Raw genomic sequence first — 21,156 nt, 5'->3', positions numbered from 1 at the left:
CCCTGCTGAGCCTAGGACACAAGCACGCTGTAGATGCACAGCTTTGCTTCTTGTGCAAATGAAGCTCACACCATCCCTTGCCTTCAAGCCTAAGTCATTCCAGAGCAACTGACTGAGGAAAACAGGGCTTTTTGCATAACCAGGTGCTGTAAGGACTGGAGTGGAATTCCACAGGCAGACCCAGAACTGCATGGTCAGAGAGAGGAGAGGAAGAGGGAAGGGTTAGGCAGGAACAGAAGACACAGAACCTTATGGCCAGAGAGAGGAGAGGAAGACAGAGATTCTGTAGAGGGTAAAGCAGATCTCTTGTAGAGTCTATCAGGGACAGGAGTAAGGAGCCAGGAAAGATAGATGGAGGATGAAGGAGCAGAGGATGAAGATGAGACCAAAAGCATAAGGGCTTAGTTATTACCAGAACTATGAGGGGACAGAAAATGGAGCTGCAAAGACTCAGGAGGGGACTGAAGCTCCATAGCTAGAGTTTTGTCATAGAGGAATAAAGTTAATGGATAAAAGAGCGTAGCGTACATAGATTCCTTTCCCTCAGATAACCCACACCTTACGCCTTAGGTAGTGACTTTCCCAGGACTCTGGGAGGAATTTTCTCAGGGCTGGAACTCAGGAAAATTACATTATCCTTAATCTCTATTATGCTTAGTGAGATCTTATATACAGATACTTTTCTCATTCCCACAGTGATGTATGTGTGTCTCCTTAAGTACCTTTAAAAAATCCTGATATTGTTCCAGCTCAGTTGGGCTATCTGCACATAATTGTGTTTTAAATATAAATTGTCTTTGCCTCCTTCATCTGATACAATTTACTCCAGATCATATGAGGGAAAAAAATCACCTTTGGATCATCCTAATTTGCTAATGAAGCAAAATCGCAAGAGTGTGCTAAATAGGACTCCTTTTTCTCTGATCTCCTTGTCTGATTGCACTGCTGCTTCAATGTCTATTCTTCCCACATCTTTCCTGAGGACACAGTATCCTTCAGCGAAGGTCTTAATTCATGTACTTAGCAGGACAACCAGAGTCATCTGTCACTGCCAGGCAGAGACATGGCTGCCTAATGAGGACTTGACATACACTCCCACTGGCATTGCCTCTCTGGTAAAATTAAAGCACACTAATATGTAAACATCCTTTCAACTTAAGGGCATGATTCCTGCGGAGACTCAGAAACATCTGTTGAGTGATCAAAGTTCATGGCTCTTACAAATGTATTCTCAGTAGGTAGGTGACAAAATAAAGTGTTACTGTTGTCCAAAAGGATGATTTTCAGAAAAATGTTTCCATGTTAGTCTAACAGGAATTAAAATTACTCACTGTACGTGGGCTTTGCAACTTCTCATTTGGACTGAGTTTTCGAAGACTAGAGTAGATAAAAAGTGGGGAAAATGTGGGCTCAAAAGAGAGAAGAAATATACTGCCTTTGTGGGAAAGAATCAGAGGGGCACATAGCCTTGTAGGAAAGGAAATCACAAAGTTATTCAGACAGTGATGAAACCCTGCTGAGGGCAATAAGCTTTAGTGATCCACTGCACAGTATGGTGGTTACAATAAATAATTCATATTATATTTCAAAATTGCTAAATGAGTGGATTTTAAATGCTTTCACAACAAAAAAAATAAGTACATGATATGCTGAGTTTGTTAATTAGCCTGATTTAATCATTCCACATTACAAATATATATCAAAACATTACATTATGTCCCATAAACATATATAATTGCTATTTTCAAAAAACCTATGAGGAAAATTGCCACCTACTATTCATAAATATGGGGAACACAAAAGATACAAGAGTATCTGCTATATAACTCTGTAACCAATGAAGACAGGGAGTCAATGAGCATCTACAATCATGTAGCAAGTAATGTGGTTTGGGCAAACAAGAACCAGATATATTGTGCCCATCTGATTAGAAAGGGGCTGAAAACTACCTGTCACCTAGTGATAACATAACGTGGTAGCCATCATAAAGTGGCAGCATAACACATTATGCATTTGTGGTAAACAAGTCTACTGTGATACCAGAGGTAGAAAAATCACAATAATGTTTTCACGCAACCCCAATGACAATAACAAACAGCTATGCTCCTGGGTCATGTGTGTGCTATACTAGACTTTTTATCGTTTTTATAGGATGCACATCTTCTGTGATGAAAACATAGTTAACTGTGGAACAGCTCCATTCCATGAGACCTTGTCCTCAGACACGACAGCTCCATGTGTGTGGCTGCCTGGTAAGGCTTCCCTGTGGAACAAAGGCACAGGAGGAAGATGGAGATACTTATGATGCAGACCCTGTGTGGACCCAGGCTCATTAACACTTTTGTGTCTTAGTCACTAACAAAAACATGTACAAAGTAAAAATGACTAAGAAATAATTTTAAAAAGAGAAACAGGCTTCTATAGTCGGTTTATAAGAAAACAAGATGTTCTACGGCTCCATAGTGTATCTGTGTCATTAAGCTACGTGTTTATTACAAAGTTAAAAGCTTAAAAAAAATTAAAGCATTTATAAAGCAAATAAGGTAAAGAAGTGAACTAAAGTAAGTTTATTACTGATGAAAAGAACTTTTTATGAATATAGTTTAGGCTAAGTATAGTGTATAAAATCTACAGCAGAGCTACAGAGAAACCCTGTCTTGAAAAAAAAAAAAAAAAAAACCAAAGCAGTGTACAGTAATGCCCCAGGCCTAACATTTAGTGACTACTGATTCACACATGAGTTACATAGTTAGTGCCCTGCAGTATACCATTTTTATCTGTTACTCTGCATCTTAATGAACACTTAATACTTAATAGTATGTTGGAGATGGTGTTCAACATATAATTTTATACAGATCTACATCCCAGGGGGAAAAAAGGTTATAGCACATTGTCAAGGCGCTTAGTAGGCCATCCATCCAAGTTTGTGGAACTGATGCTACAACACTCTCACAAAGATGAACTCCTTTAACTCTGTACTTTTCAGTTCTTCCCCTCATTAGGTGACACAGACACATCTCCAATCTAATTCTAGTACGAGAGCCTCACTCCTTATCCAAATCTCATTTAAGTTGTTGACCAAAAAACACCACAAGGATCGAAATTAGAATAATTTCCGTTCTAAATAAAAATATTTAGATATGAAGCAGATAGGATTTAACTAGTGGAGATGCAGTTTGAATAGAGTAATGCAATTCAATATTAGATACAGGAGAGAGTGTTGCATGTGCCTGTGTGTCTGTGTGTGTGTGTCTATGTCTGTGACTGTGTGTGTCCCTATGTGTATGTGTCTGTATCTGGGTTCCTGTGTCTGTGTCTGTGTCTCTGTGTGTATCTATGTCTGTGTGTGTGCGTGTCTGTGTCTCTGTGTGTGTGTGTGTGTGTCTGTGTGTGTATGTGTCTGTATCTGGGTTCCTGTGTCAGTGTCTGTGTGTGTCTGTGTGCATGTCTGTGTCCATATGTCTGTATCTGTGTCTCTATGTGTATCCATGTCTGTGTTTGTATCTGCATGTGTATGTCTGTATGTGTGTCTATATGTCTCTGTGTGCATGTGTCTATGTCTGAGTGCCTGTGTGTGTGTGTGTACGTGTGTGTGTGTGTGTGTGTGTGTGTGTGTGTGTGTGTGTGCCTGTGTGTGAGAATGTACATGCCTGTATGAGAAGTCAGAGGAGGACATTGAGCGTCCAGCTCTCTCTCTCTCCACCTTATTCTCTTTAGCCAGTGTTTCTCAATGAACTTGATGCCAGCAAGTCCACAGTGCTTGAGTTATGCACACCCACACAGTCACTTCCATTTTTTTCACGTGAGTGATGGAAGCAGAACTCAGGTCTCCATGCTTGCATGTCAAAAGCTCATTACTTTCTTAGACTGTTGCAGGAACCTCGAGTTCATGCATCTGCTCTTCTTCACTCACCTTACAGGTATGCATATACATGATCGCCTGTTTACCCACAGCCACTGTACCACAGTCACCCTCAGCCCTTTAGAGGAAATGACATTTAGAGAGAATCAATCACTTAAGATACAAGAAGGTCAACAGAAAAAGAATGTTCAGAAAGAGACTAGTGTTAGTACCAGAAGTAAAAGACAAGTTTTTAAATTCCCTAAAATTAATATTTTTAGAAGAATTACAAAGGCATTTTATCTATTAGAGTATGGAAAGGGGGCAAAAGAAAATAAGAAAAACACTCAATGTGATGGCTCATTTCTGTAACCCCAGCACTAAGGAAAATGAGTCGAGAGGATTGTTGCAAGTTCAGGGTCAGCCTGGACTACATAATGAGATCCAGACTAGCCAGGGCACAGAGTGAGAGCTCTATCTCAATTAAAAAAAAATAAAGAAAGGAAAGAAGGAAGGAAGGAAGGAAGGAAGGAAGGAAGGAAGGAAGGAAGGAAGGAAGGAAGGAAGGAAGGAAGGAAAAAGGGAAGGAGGGAGGGAGGGAGGGAGGGAGGGAAGAAATTTTTTGAAAAAAGAAAGATTTCTTGAGTGCTATAAGTGAATAACAAAAACAGGAAATGAAAAAACTGTTGAACAATGATGTTCAAATTTATGTGTACCACAAAGATCATAGCATGCCCTTATCTGAAAGAAAAGCATATTTGCCTATATAATTGGTAAAATTAAAATAGAGACACACTGGATTGGGATAGGTTCTAATCTGCTGTTTGTGATCTTTACCAGAAGAAAAATAAAACCAGCTCAGAGAGCTTGTGAGCAGAGATTAGGAAGGCACCTGGAGGGATGCATCCATGGTCAGAGGCAGCCCAGGCCTGCTGAGCAACCATCAGATGCCAGCAGTGAGTAGACTGCCCTTCTGACTCTCCAGAAGAAGCTAAGACTGCTGATTCCCAATTGCAGACCCCACAACTGTAAGAGGGTATGTTTCTGCTATTTTAAGTCATTAGTTGTGTGGTGGTTTCTTTTTTTTCTTCTTCTTCTTTTTTTTTTTTCTTGGTTTTGTGAGACAGTGTTTCTCTGTGTAGTTTGGTGCCTGTCCTGGATCTCACTCTGTAGACCAGGCTGGCCTCGAACTCACAGAGATCCACCTGGCTCTGCTGGGATTAAAGGTGTGGGCCACCATGCCCAGCATGTGGTGGTTTCTTATGGCTGTCCTAGGAAATTGCTGCAGTCAGTCTAGCACTAGAATACAAGTCTATGAAGAGGGATGGAAGCTTGGACAAACAGTTTTGAAGAATGTTTGGGAGATGAAAAGGAGTAAGGCTTGCAGGATGCTAAAAGATGACTGCATCACTCTATTAAACCAAGGTGGGAAGGCAGGCCATTCGAGGCTATGAGAATAATGGTGTGCCTAAGTAAAAAATGAGAACACATTTCTTGTATTCACTGAAGAGAGAAACTATTGCTTGAATTAAGCTCTATTTTTATGGCAAAGTTGGAAACAATGGCTGTGAGTTTGAGAAGTCACAGCATTTGAAGAGCTATAGAATTCAGTGATTTTAGTTTGTAGCCAAAGAAAAGGAATAAAGATTTCCTAGACAAGGAAATGTGTGCATATACATTAGGAAAATTCCTTGGCCTTGGATCTGACATCACCATCTTCTTCTAGCTTTAACTCTACGATGTTTGTTAGTTAGTTTGTTTGTTTGTTTTTATTTTCTTCCTTGACATCCTTGCTCCTTTATGAACCTTTTGAAAGAAAATTTTGTTTGAAGCAATGTCTTGAGGAATATTTAAACCTACGAGTTATATACAATTCTGTTTCAAGTTTGTGACTTTGGAATCCACATGGATGACTACACTGGGTAGCCAGTTATGTGGCATAGAAATGGAAATTTTGATATTCTATTCATGGACTTTAATTCAAAGTAGTAGCAACATAAATTCTGTATTTCCTGGAAAGAAGAGTACTCATCCCTTCCTGTCTTATTTTAGTGTGAATCAAACCTATCAAAAATTTTAAGAGGTGCACAACATAATAGTCATAATATCTATAAAATAGTTTTTTGAAATTAGGTTGTTGATACAGAAATATAAAATGCAAAGAATCACAAGAAATAGTTCTAAATATGATAGTACTAAAGCCCAGGAAAGAATCATTACCATGAGCCAATATCCAAACCATAACCATTCAATGCAGAGTTAGAAAGAAATATGAAGCCTCCCTTACTGTGCAAAAGAACAGTAGGAAAGAGATTTTTGACAGGAAGATACCACGTTTAAGGTCAGGCCATCCAAAGCTTATACAGAGAGACTAGAGGAATCGGGTAGGAAGAAGCCCCATTACCAACAGAGACCAGACTTTTGCAATAGAATTTTCCAGGACTTTTGAGCCAATCAATCTCAGCTCTGCCACTGGCTGAATCTTCTCTCCCTTAGAAATCTAGTTGTATTCGCTTACCCACAGTGCTTTGAACAAGCCCCACCCTCCTCTCATTCTGAAACTTTATTTAGGCTGTTCCTCATATCTGAAAAAAAAAATCTGAACATATTCTCTTTCTCTTCTGCGTCATTCTTCTTCAGGAAGATATGACATTCCCAACATGACTGTGTTGGTCTCCAAAGTACTCCAGCTTCCATCTACTGAAGATGCCATGATGTGGCAAAGCCACCATCCTTTCGTTCTGTTTCAGTACACTACCAGCATGTTAAGGGCTGAGGATATGTCTTCACTGTGCCACTTGAAAAAAAATGCCTGATACATAATAAAAATGTATAGGATGTTGTTCTAATTAATCTCTATTTAAGCATGAGTGACCAATGGTCATTTTCCAGTCCAATAGTCATTCAAGTATCCAGAAGAAAATTCTCAAGGAGAGATAACCTCTTCAAAACCATTCCAAATGCAAGGAAATTTCCATAAGATTGATGGTTGCGACCACATTACCTCCCAAAATGCCTCAAAAGCATTAATAATAATTATAGCAAGACAAATGATGTTTTTAGAATGGGACCAGGATTTTTAACACAAATACCTTTAGTTTATCTTTATTTTTTTAATTTTATTTATTTATTTATTTATTTATTTATTTATTTATTTATTTATTTATTTTGGTTTTTCAAGACAGGGTTTTTCTGTGTAGTTTTGGTGCCTGTCCTGGATCTCGCTCTGTAGACCAGGCTGGCCTCGAACTCACAGAGATGTACCTGGCTCTGCCTCCCGAGTGCTGGGATTAAAGGCGTGCACTGCCTTTATAGCAACCATTCAACAAGGTATTGTCACTTTCTCTCTAGCTCAGTGACCCAAAGGGGACTCAGAGAAATCACTTCTAAAGATCACTCCTGAATCTAACGTGTTGTGAGAATGAAAATGTAGCAGGCTGAGTCCAACCCTACACTCGCCTCAAAACCAAGTGGGAAGCAGCCAGATGAGTTTCCATCTCTCTGACCCAAAGAAGAGAAGCAGTTTCAAAGTGAGTGCTTCCAGATAAGATAGCCTGTCTCTCTGTATCCTGTGACCTCTGACCTTATACTGTCCTGTCTTTCTATATCCCATGCCCTCTGACCTTGTACTATCCTGTCTTTCTATATCCCATGCCCTCTGACCTCCCTGTTATCCAGTGTTACTTGATGTGATACTAGCTATGAAGCATCCATGTTTTTCACTGCTATGTTGCCCTTCCCTTTGGTTATGTGCAAATGTCTATGTATCTTCTGGGAGTCAATTAAGATGATGCCTTCCTTACACAACAGCCTACCTCCCTCCCTACTCCATGTATTTGCCTTATATCCTATCTTCAATAAAGTGTGTGGTATGTAATGTATGATATTATAACTATTAATTTATAGATCTTTTTCTCCCTGCAAATATGTATCCTGAGACCAAATGCCAAGTCTCAATTTATTTTGAATTCTTATTGTGCAGCGTAGTCCTGGCCAACTGTTGAAGCAGTTGCCAGTTGAGAGACATAAAGTTAAAAGCATTAAGATCATTGATTCTTGCTTTTCACTTGGTTCTTAGTTAGAGGAGAATATTGTCATGTTTTACAATATGCTATTTCATCAGCCAATAAATTCAGACCAAGGTAGAGAAAACACAAAATGCTATCAACAAAGAAACCCATGCTGAAAGAATATATGAAGATCCTTGTCCCCTATGCTTAGTTCTACAAATCAATGTTAGACAGATGAATCAAATATTCATTAAATCAATGCTATCCAAAGAAATTTAGAGGAGCAGGTTGAAAAAAAACCACTAAATTTAAAAACTATGAAAATCTGATAATATGTACATTGCAACTAAAATGTAATATATTAAAAAAGTAAGAAAATTAATTAAACCTAACCCTGCTTTTACATCAAGACTAATCATTCTAATGTCTTTGAAGTCTAATATATTAAATATTATGTCATTAATTTGTTTGAATTCTGTGTCTCTACATAGCAAGGTATAATATATACAATTATGAGACTAGAGATGAATCATAAGCTCACCAATATTTATCATTCATAGTATAAATACAATAGTTCAACTTTGCTGCATCTGTTGGTCACATGACAGGACTGTAATGGATTCACTCTGATCTCATCATACAATTCTAATTGGTATAGGACAAACCAAAGCCTACTGTTATTTCAGGCTCAATTTTATAGACAAGAAAAGGTCACAGCTATATTCTGCCCATTTTCTACTTAATCTACCCAAAACAGTGGTTGTACTGCAGATATTCTCACAGCTTTCATAATTGCTCTGTCATTTCTCTCTGCAAGATGCCTGAATGATGGACAAGTTAAGAATAAGTTAAACCACAGTAACTGTGTTGTTATTTTTCCTTAAATGCTAATTTTACTAATCTTATCCAAAATTAATATAACAACATCAGTAAAAACACAAAGTTTATTCATCCTATGGTCACTACTATGGCACCAATATAATTACTATACAATATTCTCTTTTAGTAAATAGCATTTTATAATAAATCCATAAATTCAAAACTACTAAAATAAACAATTCATATCTGAATTTCCATTGTATACTTAAGAACTCAGATATGAATTTTTATATACATCCTGCAAAGCACTCAACTACTCAATTATTTGACCAAAGGGCTTTTGCATGAACATAATTCATTACCATGTAGTCTTAAAATTAAACATATTATTTGAGTGTGTTGATAATCTTTAAAATGGTTTTATCTTATTAAAAAATTATTTTATATTTACTGAATATTTGAACATATTTCAATTGAAATGTAATTATGTCATTTTCCTCTCCCTTGATTCCCTAAGTATTTTTCAATCTAGACAAAATATTGATATAAAATAAAAGAATATGTGCAGCCAATGTTGTTGGTTTTTCGTCCCTAAGTCTTTTTCTAGAAAGGTAACTTAATGGGGAGCACTTGCTACTCCTGAGACTAAATCACTAGTTAGCTATTGAAAAAGATTGTCTCGGGCCAGGTATGGTGGCATATCCCTCAAATCCTAGTACTTGGGATGTAGAGACAGGATGATAAGGAGTTCAAGGTCATCTGCAACTACATAATGAATCAAGACCAGCATAAGCTGTCTCAAAAAAAAAATCAAAGAACCCTGCCCCACCAGCAATAGACTGTTCCAGCTTTTGTTTCAGTTTTTAAAGATGTCAACAGTACAATGGCGTGGATAAACAAGCAGAAAATCACCTTAACTGAGCCTTGTCTGTATAAATAAAACCTAAACATTTAGTTAGATGCATGAAGAATGTCAGTACTTTTTGATAGCACACAGACATAGATCTTCTTCACACACAAGAGCATAAAGAATAATTGAGATGCCCCGAGGTATCTTCATAGGATTTTCTGAACACATTGAGTTCTAAATACTATCATATTGGAAGAATGTCCTTATCATGGTCAAGTTTCAGAAGAGCCCAGTTAACCTACTATAGCAGTCCTGGAGTATTTTTAGCTTTGTATCATAAGTATCATTCTGCCCAGAATTTTTCTGTTTTGAGTCCTATAAAATGCATTGGGGGGGGGAGGGGGCTGGAGAGATGGTTCAGTGGTTAAGAGCACATACTGCTCTTCCTGAGGACCTGAGTTCAATTCCCAGCACCCACATCAAGTGCCTGTAACCCCAACTCCAGGGGCATCTGACACTTCAGACATCTGCGGACATGTGTACCTGTGCCATGTGTATAAACCCACACAGACACATATATATAATAAAAATAAATCTTTTAAAAAATGCATTCTGTCAGACACTGCCACAATTATAGCATTGCTTTACAATCACACTATATGCCTTCAACTAACTGACCATTATAAAATGGTGCAGGAAAAAAATGCATTGTGTTTACTGATCTCACAATAATGTCCAACTTCACAACTGTATTTCCACCAGCCTTAAATACATTTTACCTTCCCTAATCACCAGTTATCCTAGTATAAACACATAATCCTGGTTAACTACATTTGAAAAGACTACCCTCTACAAAATATGTTATCCATCACCCACAGGTTGAACCAGGATTGCATTAAGAAATCAAAAACAATAAATCTTATAAGAGTTGAACAAGGGAAAATCTTTAGACACCAAGGAGTCAAGCTTTCAGACTGTGAGGATAAAAAGGAGGTTGGTGTGTCAGAAGGTTAATTCTGTAGCTTTAAAGGCAGTACAAAGACAGAATGTGGAACTGAAGAAGGCAGCCTGGAAAGATACATGGAAGCTCTGATGGTCCCTACAGAAGTGGCAGTTCCCTGATATTTGCTCAATAAACACAGATTGATCATTTTAGGCAGAGATTGACATTACTCTTCCTAAGATACTTGCTGCTTCTCGGTGACTAAGTGTATGCATTCAATGGGAAGCACAGGCTAGACTAAGCAACCTCGTTTGAATGGAAAGAACACTGACCCAGAAGTCACATGATCTTAATTCTAGCCCCTCAATTATCACTAACTAGTCATGGCCAGAACATGTCAGTTTGTCTCTTAAAAAGGAGGAAGTTGGGGCAGATGACTGAATTTTCTTCCAAATCTAATCCTCATGAACACTGAAAGTCTATTTCATTTCTCAGTCATAAATCCTGTAGAAACAGTTTATATATGGGAGATGTGTGTGTATAAACATAAACATATATATTTATTTGGGATTGGGATATATATATATATATATATATATATATATATACTATTTGGGATATATACATACATATATTGGGTATTTGGAATATATATACCAAACACATAAAGTATTCTTGAAACTTAAAACCATATTCCTACAAATCTCCATCTCCTTTCCATATAAAATTACATAAACTTGTTCCTTGAAAATGTATTTTTCATCTTTTTTTATATGTAAACACCTATATACTGCAATAGACTATGTTCTCAAAAGAGAAATGCAGAGCCCTATATAATAAACATACATATCACTTTGAAAGTTCTGATAAATGAACACATTAAATCTTAGCTTTCAAGTGTGCCAGACAGCAAACTATTCTCCACATTCACTCTGATAGTCTAGGTTATGAAGGAGATGAAAACTGGAAGGATTTCAACAGTTTTGTAAACATTTAAACGTGTTAGACACATCTCGAAAGCCTCACATGAATAAGACTCTCCCTGTTGTATAAAATATGGGAAAGAGAAAAGGATGGTGTCTTTGCCAAGGCACTTTTCAAATGGAAATAAAATTGAGATTATCTAATCAGTTACCCTTGTGGGTGGATGGATCTACACCTGCACTGAATCTGAGACCTAGGAAATGATGGAGCAGATCATCTTTATGGCTTTTATGACAGAGCCACAGCAAAATGATTTCCTGAGATCAATATGTGGTTAAGAGAAAGCTGTTTTCAATGGAAACAGGAAGCTAGGAGCTAACTGTTTCTATGGTAACCAGAGCAGCAGCTACCCAACAGCTGTAAGGGGGGAGAAAAAAAAAGGTAGAAAGTTACAAATGAAAAAAATCAATTCTAGTTTACCTTATTGGTGTGACAGTTCTCTGAGTGCAATCGAAATGGGTACAGACGTGCTGTTCCTACCCAGGATCTTTAGCAATAATTACCCTACAGACATCAAAACCTTAGAGATGAAAAGATGTTTTGGTACTATCTTAGTCCAATGCGTCATCCCCAGTTTTTATTTATTATTTGCTTGCTGGAGTAAGGCAGAAGAAGATGAACTGAGCTCAACCCGTTTTGACAACAGAATAAGAGCAAGGTTCTTACAGCTCCTAATGCAGATTTTCCCCCAGTTGTTTCCATATATATTCTCTACCTCAGCTTTCTTTTCCCCTCCAAACCCACATTCTACTCACTCCCTGTGAAAATATTGACTGCACAGAATTAAAATTGCCACCCTTCAGCCTGTGAAACAAGCATCAAACCATGCTATTATATCACAAAAGACTGTCTGAACTGTTCTAAAAGAAAAGCCCTTAAAACTTCAAGCAGAATTGAATTATGGTTCTGTAATATATTCATGGTTATTGTTTAGAATATTTGCCACTCTATATTTCCTTCTGGAGAGCTGTATTTATCTTTAGTGCCTTTGCTATTTCATTTAGACATATCTTAAAGGTTGCCATAATAAAAAGGATGTATGACTCAAAAGTTCAAAACATATAAAACTTGAAATACATTTACTTTGTGGTAGTAAAAATAAATTGTGGTGATTTAAATATCCAAATGGGAAAATTTGATCTGCATCTTCACATAAACTTGAACATTTCTTTATTTTTATTTGCTTTGCAAATAACCTCTTGAGAAGGAAGAAACACTTTCTTGTCTCTATTCAATTTTTAAACTTGAGTCTACAAATGAGCTGTTAAAAGTATACATGAAAAGTGTACTTAATCTGCTCAACTACATTCATCTTTGGTACACCTGGTACCCAACAATGAAACATCTCTTAGTGTGTGATCATATATGCTACCAAAAATGTAATGTAACCAATAAGTGGCTTGGTTCCTTTGCTGATATATTGAGACTTAGGTACTCTCTGGTCCTGTTTAATCATCACAGTACATCAACTTAACTAGAACTGAATTTATTAATGAATTATATAATTAGTGTTCTGGAAAAGGTCAAAAGGTCCTTAGATTGAAAATGAAGACAATCAGACATCATATTAAAATCTTCTAAAGGACATGAACTTGAATTTGCTTTGTTCTACACTTGGCCATGACTCAAAATTAATAGAGAAAAAAATGAAGAAATTTAGCCACATTCTAGTAGTTCACTTGTTTGGTGCAAGTACAGCCTTCATTATACTGGGAAAAGGCTATAGATTATTCTGAAATCAAAAAACCAAGATTGAAAGAACCCTCATATTAAAACTCTAAGACAATACTAACTGACCTATCCAAGCATGCCATTTTTGGTCCATTGACCATTAAAGACAAAGAGAAAGATGTTGAAGCTTTAAAAAAGGTGTAGAAGTAGCAGCTAGACGATAAAAATCTTAATTATCATATTAAGCAGTGTAAATTTTATTCTGAAATTCATGGCATCAGCTAAAGATTTTTAACAATGGGAAATCATTGTGACAAAAATACACCCAAGATAAGTTGAAGATGAAGGCCACGGCACAGGCTAAAGTCTGGAGACATGAGTTGTCATAGTAATTTAAATGATAGATAGAAGAGACTCTAAAGTCAAATGGTCTCTGGGGTGAAAAATATGTAACATCCTTGGTATTATAAAACAGCTAGAATGTAGTTTTTACCATCAAACAATTGGAGAAGGGCTACCTTTTTTTTTTTTGCAAAACACAATAATTAGCTTTTTGAGAACAAAGAACAGTATCTTCCACATGCCTTGCCTTTATTTTATGTAGATTTTGGTGTAGCGTAATTAAACAATAAATACAACCTGAAGAAACAAGATTTCTAAAAGAAATTCACATCTGGCTACCATCATTTGTGAGCGAGCTATATATGACCATTAGAAAAAAAATGCTCTTTTAACATAGCTATGAAAAGTGAAAAATCTACCTAGTAATTAAAGACAGGCATAAGTCATCAAAAAGGGGTCACACTCTCAAACAGAAGTGAAGTCAGTCACCTCACTGCACCCACAAAGTAAAAATGGAAAGAACTCGGGTCAACATAATCCCCCCTCAGCACTTTAGAATTGAAACACATTCTTTGATATGTTTTTCTAAGCCTGGTAATTTATACTTAGAGTAACAGTAACTTGAAAAAATAATCCAGAGGCTCTACCCAGAAATTTCGACCTACTGTATCCTCTTATTGCACTGAATCTTGAATAAAAACTCATGCTCTGAACTGAAGAAGTTGAGTTGGAAGTATAGACTACATAACACTTTCACAAATGCATCCCTCCTTGTTCATCACTATTTGTAAATATTGCCAATAGAGCCAACTTTCTCTCTTTCCTGAACAGTTTTCCACAAGAGAGTTCCATGACCACTTAAGTTGGAATTTTTTATACATTTCTTACCAAGTAAAAGAACTCATACGTATGGCAGAAAAACTTATTGACCAAAATCTCTCAAATATCTATTTATATCATAAATTAAAATTCTAGATATAAAAGGACATGCCCGCCAACAGGAGGCAAAATTGCAGTGTCATAAAAGTCAATTACCATTTCCTATAACTAGTGTTTTAGTGTGACAGTGTGGGTCATAAGGGTAAAAATAAATCACACCTATTTTAAAATTGTAGCAATCTCCTTGATATTAGAAAATCATAAAACATATAAAGGAATGAGTGTAAAAATTGAAAAAGAAGTTCAGTTAAAATTGTCCATCTACATATTACAATAAAAATATGAACTAATGGAAAGGTAGAAAGTTTATAAAATATTGTATTAGGAAGGAGATTTGTGATGATCAGAGAAGAGCTGATGGAAATCACTTGATAATTGATTTATGTTTCCTAGAATCACACCACTTGAGCACAGTTTTACCCTGGTGCCTCCTCAGTAGTATTCTACATGAAGAAAAAGTCTGATATCATTATTTCAGGCCATCCTTGGAGCTCAAATATTAACTCACTTACGAATTCATCTATGCCTTCTGATCTAGACAACCCTTAGTGATTTGAAAAGGTGCTTGCCTGAACTCAAAGTCCGCAAAGAAAAGCAGCATACTAGACACTGACTGGATAATGACAAACAGAAAGTACCAACAGGGTTCATGAAAGAAGGGACATGTCATAAACGACCTTTCCAAGTGGGAACCACAGTTAATATCTTAGGCAGCACTGGATCACAAGAGCAATAGGATATACAGAGACGCCACAGTCTAGTCAGCTATGATCAAGGGTTTTTGTGGGAAGGGGCTGGGAGGATGTCATGACACCACTAGAATGATTGTGGTTCAGCTAACAATTTGATGTATGACCTTGGCCGTTTCTTAACATCTGATTCTTTATTTTCCTCATCTCATTTAGAAAGGAGAAGGTCCTTGCGAGGTGACTTCTAAAACAGATCTCAGGCCAGGCTGGTGACTGTCAGCTGATTTTGTTCTCACCTGCTCCTGACCTTGTACTGATCGCTTGATTCTTTCTTCATCTACAACAGATACAAGTTAAATCTTCCATATAATTACAACAAAATCTAAGTATGATCTGCAGTAACTGCCAAGTCAATGAACTACCCTTTGGCTAATAATCAATAGAGTCAAATTTCATAGTAAGAATAAAAGTCGGTCACTTCATAAAAATTTTAGTTATAGGACCTGGCTTACTATAAAATACAAAACACAAAGATAAAATACAAAACTGAAGATATCATGCTAAGTTATCAGGAAGAAAAATAATAAAACATCTGTTTGTTTTATTGTATACAGACTGAAGAAAACGGTCATCTGATGAACCTGAAAACAAAATCAAGTTATCTCTTTCTCCACCCAGGGGGAAGAGCACAGTGGCATTCAGCTGAAGACCAAAAAATGCAAAGTAATGTTCACGAGCCTGTGATATTATTGATATCAATAAGTACTTTTTGTCTGAGACAGAGATTCTCTGTGTAGCCTGGCTGTCCTGGAACTAGCTCTTGTAGACCACGCTGGCCTCAAACTCCTGGATCTGCCTGCCTCTGCCTCCCAAGTACTGGGATTGAAGACATACACCACCTTGTCCATCTATCAATAATCACCTCTAAAATGCAAACTCTTTTTGCAGTTATGGAATACTTTTTAAAGCAAAATTTTAGGATTATCATTAGTGATTCCATGTTTGAATATAGGAATGTAAGATCATGCTCAAGTTTATGCATGGCTCCAAAGGCCAGGCCCTAGAGATCATCACTATTTTACTTTGTCTCTTTGTGTCCTACTTCTGCCTGAAAACCAAACAAATGTGCACACTTCTGAGATGGTGTCAGAAGCATATCTCCCTGGAAGTTGGTGGGTAGATAGTAGTACAATAGCTAAGATGCAAAGATTTCTTCAAAGAAAACTGGTCAAGAGGATGGAGCCAAACTTAGGGAGGGATAATTACCATCCTGAAGGGATGAGGGTCTTTTCTGGGTAGCAAAAACAAGACATATGCATTTGTAAAGATTTACTAAATTCAGTGTCTGTCCTCATATATAATTAAGACCAATTCAGATACTGTATTGTGTTTGGGATTTTTTTTTTATTTCTCCTATTTCCTTTCAACTGGAGACACCATCATTAGTAATATCTCTAGTCCCTTCATGGGATTCTGGGAAGGTACCTAGGAAAGGCATGGAGTAAATGTAATTGCTCACTTAAATTAGAAACCTAAAAGAAACATTGAGGCTAAGATTATAATGTTAAAAAGTCAGAGAAAGTTTTCAATAGTCAGAGTCACTGGGTTATAGAGAACAGAAGACAGGTCAACGAGGTGCTTGATTCCCGATCAACCTGAAAAAACACACCTAAGAAGAAAGACACCCAGCCTGAGGATCCAGAGTGCAGGCAGGAACATTAGGAACAGCAATTGTAACAACATAGTCTTCTCCCTTGGGAAGAGACAGGGACAGGAGTATTCTCCTCACACAATGATCCTCCCTACACACCCTACCTCCACCCAGTCCAAGGATGCAGGTTCCATTTCCCCTTTCTCTGTCCTCACAGTAGACCGTTCTTGTAGCTACCGCCCTGGTGAGTCAGATCTGAGAGTCAGGCCTCGTTGAAAATGTCACATCAGGATGGACAGCAGACTCCGAAACACATCCTAGCTAACGGAAAAAGTTGGAACCAAAAAAAAAAAAGTTAAGGCAAAAACTAAGGTGAATATAGCAAAGGCATTAGGACACAGCCCAGGACTCTGACATGGGTCGCACCTGCTAGAATAAATCTGTTTGATTGGAAGGTCAGTAGAGTGACGGTCAGGGAGGGTGGAAAGATGAGGCAAGGGTCTCTGGGCTTTCCCTACCCTACATGGAGACCCTCGAAAACCATCTCTAGTGAGCTCCCCCTCTTCCTCTTCATTTCAGGGGCTGTTGGAGGAAAGAACCAAAGTTTGAAGGGAAGTTGGAAGATTTTGCGGCCACAGGGAAAGGTGGTAGATTCGGGTCTTACCCTGGCGGCTCTGGATGAGTAGGGGTCCTCGAAGAGGGCCCACATGCGGGGCTGCAGCCTCCTCCAGCGGCCAGACTTGCCATCGGGTCCTCCAAGCCCTGCAGCATCCTCAATGCCCAGCCTCTTGGCCGCTAGGTCCTCGTCGTCCCCAGGGTCGCCCCCGATGAGGTCGGGCGTCTCGAAGATGTCCAGGGCCTCCTCCGCGTCGCGATGCTGCCTGTAGGTCATCCAGCAGCAGGGCTCCACGTCGGTCTCGTCGATGCCCCAGAAGGCCAGCTCCTCCTCGAAGAGCGGCCCGCACACGTCGGCGGGGCAGTGCAGCTTGCCCGTGCGGTAGTAGTTGAGCACATAGGCGAAGACCCCGGGGTGGCGATCGAAGAAGAATTCGCGGCCACCCCCAGGGTGGTGGTCGCCGCCGCCGCCACCGCCGTTGCCACCGTGGGAACTGCAGTTGCCCGCGCCGCCCTCGAAGCAGCTGCTGGGGACCGGGGACAGGGAAGGCGGTCGCGGCGGCGGAGAGAGCGGAGGGGGCAGGGGCTGCAGCTTGTCGCCCGCCGCGGTCAGGCAGTCGCCCTGAGGTTCGGAGGAGGCGAGGAGGGCCAGGCGAGTTCCGGGAAGGGTCTTGAGGGTGCTGCGGTAGGTTTCGTGCCGGGTGCCCCCGACATTGAGGATCACCCTCTCGTTGTTCTCGATCTTGCCCATCGCTGTGGCTCAGACATGACTAGGGGAGGCGAACAGGGCACCGAGTGAAAGCCGAGTCTCGTGGGCCATAGACTCACCATGACCCCCACCCCCCACCCCGCGCGCGCGCGGACGCCTCTACCCCCCACCTCAACCACAGAGTGCCAAGATGACTAGCTGGCAAGTGGGAAGGACCCTCCCAGGAGGAGCTTGGTATCCAGTCCGGTCCCCGCCGCCTCTTGCATCATGCCTGGCCCAGGTTCCCATAGAGAATCAAGAACAGTTGAGTTTCCCTTGACCTTCCAGGAAACCTTTTCTCTTGCCGCACACAGTCCACCCACCCTTGGCTCTGACCTCCCCTTCCTTTTACCCTCCACCTTGTTTCTCCTCTGTCCCTGACAAATCCAGCCTGCTTTAAGTCCCCAAGCTCCCCTAACCCTCCACTGCTCACTCTCCAGCACCCCCTCTTTGCCCCAGGACCTTCCTCTCTTTAGACGGACCCCCTGCCCCACTCTCCCACATCTCTTTCAACCCCTTCCCCTGGTTTTAGTGTCATTTCTCCCACCAGGGAGTTAGGTTGGCTAAGGCAACTTAGCAGTGTTGGGGAGGGGGGGAGCCCTCGGGGGCCCCAGCTGTCTGCATACCCTTGGCCAAGCCTGGATACCCGTTTGCCCCGCTCTGTTCTCCGTTCACTGCCCTCCCTCACCTACCAAGCAGAAAACTGAAGACGGAAATCAGAACAGCAACAACAACAACAACACACACACACACACACACACACACACACACACACACACGTCCCTGCTGCTTCGCTGCCTTTCACCAAGGAGACTTCTGACTAATTTCCTCCTCCAATTTCCTCTTCACATTACTGTTATCGCTGTTGCTAATGTTATTATTACTTGGGGAAGGAAACTGGACTAACTAGGATCCATCTTTGAGGACAAAAAGTGAGCAATCGATCCCACCCCTCCCCCTCCCCCCCCCATTCCCAAGAAAAACAAATAATCTTGAGGTGGAGAGTCGGGGGGTTGCTTTCGAGGAGGGGTGAGGCCCAGGAGAAGCCGCAGGAGGCACACCCCCTGGGTCCCTGAGCTGGGAGACCGGCTGTATCCAGTCTCTCCCTAGGGCTCTTCGCATCCACATTCTCACAGCCAGGCAGGGGGATGCCCGCCTGCACCGCCCTTTCTTACTCCCCCTCCTCGTCCCCGGATACCTTAAGGAGACAGGGAGAAAAGTGGATCTGCCTGGGTCTCCGAGTAGACGAGGTTTTCCCCGGAAGCCCGACGGAGTCTCTGCGGCCCGCTGAGCCGCCCTTCTCGAAGGAGAAACTACTTGTTGGCGTTTTCGGGGTTCAGGTGGTTGAGCCGCTTCCCTGGGTGCCGAGGTCGGGGAGAAAGTCCCCGCCCGCCGCCCGCTGCGCTCCCCGCCTTCACGCTGCTGAGATCTGCGGGCTCTCCCAGAGCCACCCTCCGCGCCCAGAGTCCCCATCGCGCGGGGCTGGGCGAACCATGGAGCTCGGGGCGGGTCCAGCTGGCGCAGCCCGACCCCGCCGCAGACCTTCAGCCCGGCTGGCTGTTGCCCTGGAGAGGAGGCTGACCCCGGAGGACGGGGCGAGGCGGTGGGGAGCAGAGGGGCTCACCCGGTTGAAAGTGAAGGTGCCCAGCTTAGATGTGGATCCACAGATTTGGTCCTTCCCCCCCCCCCCCCACCCCGCAACCCCCGCCCGAAAACAGCCTCTGTTAGAGCTGTTCCTTCAGCACCGCTCGCCTGAGCACAGAGCTACAGAGTGGGTGGGTGGGTCTGGGGAAATCGAGGATGAACAGCTTCATCCTCGCCCTCTCTGGAGCTTCGGCTTGCACTCTTTAGGCACCTGTCTTCATGTTCCGTCACTCCACTGCCCCACCCCTCCCAACAAGTGAGAGAATCTAAACCCAATTGCATCTTTGCCTTAATGACAGCTGGCAGGAGGGGACTGCTTACAGGTGACAGGGGATCTTGTTTCCTGTGTCTTCTACAAGGCTCCACTTTCTCTCTTCACTCAAATGTAGGTCTCCAGGCATCACAGCACGGTTATATAAACCGAAACAAGTTTTAAAAGTTGATCCCAGGAACATAATGCTCCAAAAAGTACAACTTCAGCTGCCTTTGTCTGAAATAACCAAGCAACAAATCGAGGCTAGTCCTGCTAAACTCAACTATCTGTTGGGCCTTGTTTACATTGCGAGTGCTGATTGAACTAAGCATTATAAACTGCAGGGCTTACCCAGAAGAAAAGTAACACCCCACAGTCCCAGAATTCAGGATTGGTCCTTCTGTAGGCCCTGAGGATAGACTGTAATGTTCAGCTCTCATCATCTTGAAGGTGCTTGTCTTCTCCCTTCCTCTCCTCACATCACTCTCTTCCTGTGGGCATGTTATCTCTCTGTCCAAATTCTCCCTTTTTCCTGAAGACATCACCCTATGCTAATGGCCTCATTTTGACTTGGTCACCTCTAGAAAGATGCGGTCTCCAAATAAAATCACACTCTAAGTAGTGGACATTAGGACTCTAATAGATCGTCTTGGAGAACAGCATGATCAACTCAAACTAGTCACATCACCAAAATGTTCTCTGTGTTTATTTGTGTGTACAATTCAAGCAAATACAGAGGAGGTAGGTAGAATGGAGGAGGAGCCTGAATCTAAGAAGAGTACAATTCTACAATTCATTTAACATTGTTAGGATGAATATCCGACAAGGAAGTACCAGGATGTAAGTGGAAGAAGGCATCTTTGAAGAACAAACATTGCTATCAATTCTATTATTTTGTGACAAAATTAACTTCAGTTGTCAACTTGACATGCCTGGGTTGTCATAAGTCTCTTCCTGTCTCTTTAACGTCTATAAGTTCAATATAGAAAAAGATGTAAGCTTAAATGTAAATTAACAATAACAATAATAGTAACCCAAGCATTTCTAATAAAAGATATTTACTGAGAGCATAATAACTGCAAAATTGTTTGCATAAATTCCATCTTTTACTTGTAATAAAAGAAGTATTGATATTCTATACTAATTAGTATGACTAT

General features: G+C 40.5%; 1 protein-coding gene across 11 annotated transcripts in view; it reads right to left on the bottom strand.

Annotated features, from left to right (window-relative positions):
- Window positions 1-20,068, bottom strand: part of Kcnc2 (potassium voltage-gated channel subfamily C member 2) — a 188,378-nt gene extending 168,310 nt beyond the window's left edge. For 3 of the 11 annotated variants that reach the window (XM_015993249.3, XM_015993252.3, XM_015993250.3), the window contains exons 1-2: window positions 19,301-20,068; window positions 17,404-18,124 (exon numbers count right to left, since the gene is read on the bottom strand). In XM_015993249.3, the coding sequence (XP_015848735.1) occupies window positions 17,404-18,105 (702 nt within the window). In that variant the 5' untranslated portion in view covers window positions 18,106-18,124; window positions 19,301-20,068. Of the gene's footprint in view, window positions 1-17,403; window positions 18,125-18,728; window positions 18,787-19,300 lie in introns of those variants that run through there. The other 8 variants (XR_013045552.1, XM_015993246.3, XM_015993243.3 and 5 more) reach the window with 5 other exon arrangements.
- Window positions 20,069-21,156: the final 1,088 nt, after the last annotated feature.

The sequence above is a fragment of the Peromyscus maniculatus genome, chromosome 18 (assembly GCF_049852395.1).
Source record: "Peromyscus maniculatus bairdii isolate BWxNUB_F1_BW_parent chromosome 18, HU_Pman_BW_mat_3.1, whole genome shotgun sequence".
Taxonomy (NCBI): Eukaryota; Metazoa; Chordata; class Mammalia; order Rodentia; family Cricetidae; genus Peromyscus; species Peromyscus maniculatus.
This window is presented reverse-complemented; position numbering and strand designations above follow the sequence as displayed.